Source organism: Aptenodytes forsteri, unplaced genomic scaffold (genome assembly GCF_000699145.1).
Source record: "Aptenodytes forsteri isolate BGI_AS27 unplaced genomic scaffold, ASM69914v1 Scaffold9, whole genome shotgun sequence".
NCBI lineage: Eukaryota > Metazoa > Chordata > Aves > Sphenisciformes > Spheniscidae > Aptenodytes > Aptenodytes forsteri.
In genome coordinates, this window is record NW_008796217.1 from 5,587,802 (window position 1) to 5,594,375 (window position 6,574).

The 6,574-nt window shown below is 34.8% G+C and overlaps 1 protein-coding gene across 1 annotated transcript in view; it reads right to left on the reverse strand.

The window, feature by feature from the left end:
• Positions 1 to 6,574, reverse strand: part of LOC109279733 (serine/threonine-protein kinase Nek10-like) — a 62,019-nt gene extending 55,445 nt beyond the window's left edge. The window contains exon 1 of the mRNA XM_019474469.1: positions 6,570 to 6,574. Within this exon, the coding sequence (XP_019330014.1) occupies positions 6,570 to 6,574 (5 nt within the window). The remainder of the gene's footprint in view (positions 1 to 6,569) is intronic.

Genomic DNA, 6,574 nt, shown 5'->3' on the forward strand with positions numbered 1-6,574 from the left:
TGGTGAAGATAAAAAAAAAAAAACAACAAAAAAAAACAAACCACAAACCTGCACACCATCAGCATCATCCCAAAGGAGTAAAAAAGAAAAATAGAAAAGCAGTTGCTGCTTGTCACAGTTTTTCTCTGGATAGTTCGCTGTAAGTTACAGATACGCATTCAGTATTATAGCTTCATAATTACCACTAAAAGCAACAGAAGAAGAAACAGGAGCCACAAAACTGATGGTTTGAATAAAGAGCTTCTGTGAACATTGCTGAAAGCTATTTGCATTTCTCACCTACAAGAAGAATTCAGCACAAGCCTTTTGGGGATATTCTATCCATTGAGTGATGAAGCTGGAATGGGATTTTCAATCACTAGTTAAAAATTTTGCCTTCACAGTTTTCTATTTTGAAACGTCTTGCCAAGTAATTCTATAATTTATTACATTGTCTTCTAACCTGTATACATTTTTCTCATTACAAATTATGTTAAATATTTTTGTAAAATATTATATATATGTAAAATTTCTTCTTCACAAAAGACACCTTTTCAGGCATCCTAAACCTCTGCTGATGCCTATAGAAAAAGTCATCTCTTCCACCATTTTTTAAAATGTATGGGAGTTGGGAAGAAATTTACTACCTTCATTTTGCAATTTTACGGTGTAATAAATCCTTTTGCCAGCAGGTGGGGAATGTAATTTTAAAATGGGTGAAGTCAGCTAAGAAAGATAACTTTCATGTGTATAATTGCTCTCTCATCAGTGTAATCTCAACAGTTTCATTTTCTAGTCCAAGCATTGCCTGTCTCTGCCCAGAAAGTTCCTCTACATTCATATAATTTAGTCTACAGAGAGGCAAAAACAATCTGAGGTCACTGAGAGGCCACTAATAACTGTAGGATATAGCAGACTATATAACACCTCCCTTATGTTTTTACTAAAATCTTCAAAAAAAAAAAAAAAAAGCCTGGTTTGATGTGGAAGGACACTTTGCACTGCAAATAGTAGTAAAGTTGTGTAGTCTGTCTCAATCTGAAATGTTAATGAGCACAGAGAAATGTGTAAATACAAGATCCCAGTAACAAACCAGTGTAGCTTTCAGCTACACTGCTATTGATCAACAATTTAGAGAAATCACTAACTTACTGCTTTCTTTCAGCACATATTCAGTGTCTCTGTGTCTGAAATAGAAGCAGATGTTTTATACTCCACCTGTTGGGAGTTTTATTTTACAGTTTTGAAAATAAAGATACGGACACCCAGTTAACATTCAAAAACTGATTTGTATTTCTTTGAATTTACAAACCTTTAAGCTTTTATATGTGCTAACATTATACATTATTGCTTAGAGATGCCAAATATATTAACTTTGAAAAATAATTTATGGCCTCTAGCAGTGTAATAAGACAGTGTTCTAGAACACATGAAAAACTGCCAGCAATTCACTTCTAATTCACCCATGTCATATATTAATACAAATCAAATGACATTTTTTAAAAAGTTTACTCTATTGTTCTTTACTCCTATTGCTTTGTTAAACAAAAACAAACAAACAAAAATCATCTTCTTCATACCTAAATCATTAAATATCCAAGGCAGAAGCATGTTCAGAGCACAAGGTCCTCTTCCTAATCCCTAAGTGCAAAGAGCCACTCATACCTGCTTTTTCCCTCAGCAAAACTTAGAGCACATGAATCTGTGAAAGCCAAAACAGCCTCACATGTGGTAAGTTGTTTAGGCAGTATATTTGAAAAATACTGTAAGCCAAGATGTTGTTTTGCTCCTGCTGATCCCAGCCACTATTTACCACCACTGTCTGCTCTGCTGTGCCAGCACAAGTACCTCTATGGCTGCATTATGCATCAGACCAAAGACCTGATGCACCTGAAAAATAACCTGAATTATTTTTCAGCCAGGTCAGTTCTTTAACCTAGTTCATCATCATATGTTTATGCAAATGCTTATGTTGGCCCAGGAGTGGTATGGCTGTTTTGGGGTTTTTTTTCCACGATTGGGGTTTTTTTCCTTGAATCATTTCATTGACACAGTTTATATCACAACCCTAAAAACAACTGGTACTGGCAGAAATTTGGGAGGCTTTTTCTAGGGAAGGGAGATACTAAATACAACTGCCAAGAGGCCAGCTTTATAAATACAAAAGCAGCTTCTACTGAAACACAACTTTCAGTTTTACTCTTAGTTCATAATGCTCAACTGAAACTTTTATTTTACCGTTGCTAAGTAAGAAAAATTTAGTCAATCAAAATATAACTAAACCAAGAAAATGTATAAAAAGCTTCAGAATATCTCTTCTCATTTCCTCCTTCTGAGCATAAAACCTATATAAAAAGCAGAATTTTATTGTGAGGACTTCCGTGTTCATATACAGAAGACCAGCAAGATACATTCAACTACTATGTGTTCTCCCATCTTTGAACTCTGTACTTTTCCTGCAAGAGTGTACATCTCTGGCAGTTAGAAAAGATTCATGTATTTATCCGACAGACCTTTTTTTTGTGGCAACTTTATATTTTCACTGCTTTACACATATGAACCTTTAGCGCTAGTGAAAACAAGTTCTTTCTGAATCTCATGGAGCAGTAGCAAAGAAGCACCTCATTGCATAAATGCCTTTTTAAAAAGGATCTTTAAAATGGAAGGATACATTTCACTGATGTTCACCGAGTATGCTGCCCAAGAGACATCCATATCTCAACGTTCTCATGTTTGAATACACGGAAAATAACGTGCTCCAAAAATTCCCAGATATGGCAATTGCGCACTTGCTGGGACACCACTGGGCAATTTCAAAGTCTTCTGCTTAAGTATCCATGGCAGCAGGTAGAACACAAAAGCTGCCAAGAATTCTCGTAATGTATAGGGTCATATGTACTTGAAAGCGTTGAAGACATCAACATGACAACTTTGTTCGAATATAGTTATGCCAGAAACAGTGTTGCTAGCTGGATAAACCAATCTATGCTTAATTTGACAATGTGGAACAAAGAATTAAACTAAAAAAAAGCACAACAGTATCTATCTGCCTCATGCTATCTAAACTGAACTAACTTCTCTACAAGTATGAACAATCTCACTGGTTTTTATATATGTGTGTGCATGTCTATGTGTGTCCAAATATATATATATATGTGCATACATAGATACACAGTACTACTCAAAGATATATTTTGGGCCTCTATAATTTTCCAGCCAGAACGGTATTCTGTGAATATTTCATTTCAGAAATACAGCAAATGGGGAGCACTTAGAGTATAAAAATTTACAATACTATTGACTCATGCTGGCAACAAAAATTGGGAGAACTCTCAACATAACGCAAGGGCCAACGTTATCAATATTTAAGTACCCTTTACAAGCAGACCGCAAGTATTGGAGTTTTATGGGCTTTTATGTACATTTATTCCCAACTGAAGGTTTTCTATAAACTTTTTTTAAAAATAGTTAAGCAACTGTTTGCAATATTTTTCCCCTAATCAGGATACAGTCACAAATATTGTGTGCAGATATATTGGGAAAATATCCCACAAAGATAAAATTCAATTTGAATTTGGCCTTCTTGTCTATACACTGCATCTGTTGATCTGGAAAAAAACTTTCTGTGAGTCAGTGGGTAAAACTACTACATGTTTCTAGGCCTTTACTTTTTTAAAAAACTTGTTTCAAGGACAATTTAAAAAGGCTTGCAGGCTTTATCAGAAAAGGTGATGTTTATAGCAAGCTGCTTCTTCCTTCAGTTGTCTTATTATTACTGAAGAATGTCATGAAGTATCACCTTTCACACTGTAATGAAAATACAACAATTATCTAATTAAGCTCAAAATGTGCATAGCTGTTTCAACTGGTTTTATACTTCTGAATTTTCAAGATTATCATATGCACCTCTGAGTAAATTATAAGGACAAATCAAAGTATCATTAATATGTAGTTTAGTGTTCCAGTATTACGTACAGAGCCTCTGGGAGGCTTAAAACAGAAAAACACATTAAAGTTCTAATTTACACCTATTATTCCTTCAGACACATCATGGAACAAAGTCTAAAACAAGAGGAAGTATAAGCCAGATTCGGAAACTTAGAAAATAAAATTCCCCTTCGATGTGATTTTTGATTTATATTACTGAAGACAAGCATCACTGCATGGTCTACACATCCGGTGTTCTTAACCATACAAAAATATCTAGCAGTTTGTCAAGCTGTCAGTTTTAACAGAAATGCTCTAGATAAATTATATCTGTAAGTTGTGGCAAAGTGCTATCCATGTACATAAAAACTGAAACACTCAGATTCTAAAAGGTACTCATAACATGCATCTGACAGATACTTCTAAGAATTGATTCCTTCCAACCAGAGATGTTTTCCAGTGAATTATAACTGCAATTTCTTATAAAATGCTTTGAGGAATTGTCTGAAGTCTGTAACTGTACAAACAGCTCAAGAAAATAAAAAGGTTTTTTCCTTTTATCTATGGAACAGAAATTGGAACACTTAAACAATGGAAAAGGATTTTGCTTATTGAGCGATATGCCTTTCAGAATGAACTTAATTCAGTGCCTTTGTCCAAATAACCAAGCTTATCAAGAAATTGCATGAATATTTAAAATTGAAAGAAAGACATGGAAAAATAAGTATCTGCAAGAAGATGACCACAAGCAGTAGCAAATCTAATTCTACAACAACTCTAAAATAAACCTAAATCTTGAATACCTGATTTCATATAAGGTGTTAATTTCACCTAACTTTAAACTCCTGTAAGCTAGATTTTTGCTAAGCCAGTGCTCCAGCTCCCTCTGTAGCAAATGGAGAGGGACAGGCACATCAAGTGGTTGATTCATCTCATCCTAAAATATCTGTTTAAGATAGATAGGATTAAATTCATTATTGAAGTGCCTATTTTTTTCCATTACTTTCAGTAGTCATCTAGCTGCTTGACTTGACTAAGATGCCTAGTTTTTGAATGACTACATATAAGCGAGATGAATCCCAGCCACACAGAAACTTATTGCTGACAGTAACTTGTTTCTGACAGTAAGGTATGAATTAGATGACTTTGCAAATATTTGGATTTGTTGGAACCTAATATACAAGATAATTAACTAGTAACTACTGTTCTGTCTAGCAATCACATTCAGTATGGATTAAATGTAAAAAAAAAAGAAAGCAGACAGCTGAAGATTTTACCTGAATAAGATGGTAACTTCATTGTCTTCTTTTACATAGAATTTAAAATTCTGAAATCTAAACAAAGTCTGTTGACCCAGATGCCTGAAAAAACCCTCACGAAAGTCAGTAGATGAAATATGAGCACAGGGTCATAACATAATAATCTAGGCATAACTTGTTACATATTTTAATATTAGACAATTTATTGCTTGATGGCTCACTTACAAACATCAGCTGAAAAAGTAAAGCTACATGGGAAACTGGGCAAAGACTAAAGAGAAGGAAGGAGGAGATTTGAGATATCACCTCATTCTAGTCAGCCCACTCCCTAACCACAGTAATGGGCACCCTTGAGAAACAGGCCAGAAGCAAAATAGGACAAGTGACCTAAACTGAATTGTCACATGATCCTGTCATGAGAAAAACATTTAATTCCACAGTTTTCTTCTCTAAATTATCTCTAAAATTCCTTCCAGGAATAAACTAAAACCTTTATCAACTCTTCTTGAGATAGGAAGTAGAAAGAAAACACTGTACACCTTAATTTGTAAATAGTAATCAACAAAACCTACCAACAAATTACATTTACAACACACTCCTGCATCTCCCAATTTAATAACTCGGCACCTTGATCTCTATAAAAATACACAGACTACTTGTCTGCAGTTGGGATCACACAGCTAATTCACTGCTACATCCCTGGATAACACTGTACTACCTCTTTAGTCATAAAATCATTGACCCTTGCTTCTGCATCTCAAATTGTGAAGAGCCTAGACATTGAGTAGTAACCCAGGAAAAGAGCAGAATTCTTCAGCAGAATAGATAGCAAATGCAGTTATATACATCTGTTTGAAATCATGGGGTATTTAAATTTAACCTCCTTATGACATTCCTGTAAGCAATGACCAGTCATAACCAAGAAGTTTGAGGACTCTAGGTGTGGAAAATGTCAGTTGCCAATGTGAGTAACATAGTTAAAGGCAGTTTAACTCCAAATTATTAAACCCACAAAAGCTATTCAAGTATCAACAAATAATTTATTTTTACCTCTCCCCTCTTTCATTCAAAACAGACTGTTCCATAACACCCATTTTAAATAAGACCCTGATAAGACTACGGATGCAACTCAAGCAGAAAATATGGTCACTTATGGTAAGAGAGGAAACAGAAGGAAAGACTACTGGCTGCTCTGCTTGCAGATGACTCAAACATGAACCTCTTATTCATTTAGAAGGCATCAATGCCCCTTTATAGCATTTCTTAACCAGATGTCGATCCTATTTCTGATTCTAATTATTGTCTTTATTTCAATTATGCTAGAAGAGTATTACAAACATTCAGCCTCCCACTTGTTAGTCAATTCTTGACATGGCTGTTCTTTCAGTCAGATGCCTAGCATACCTCAT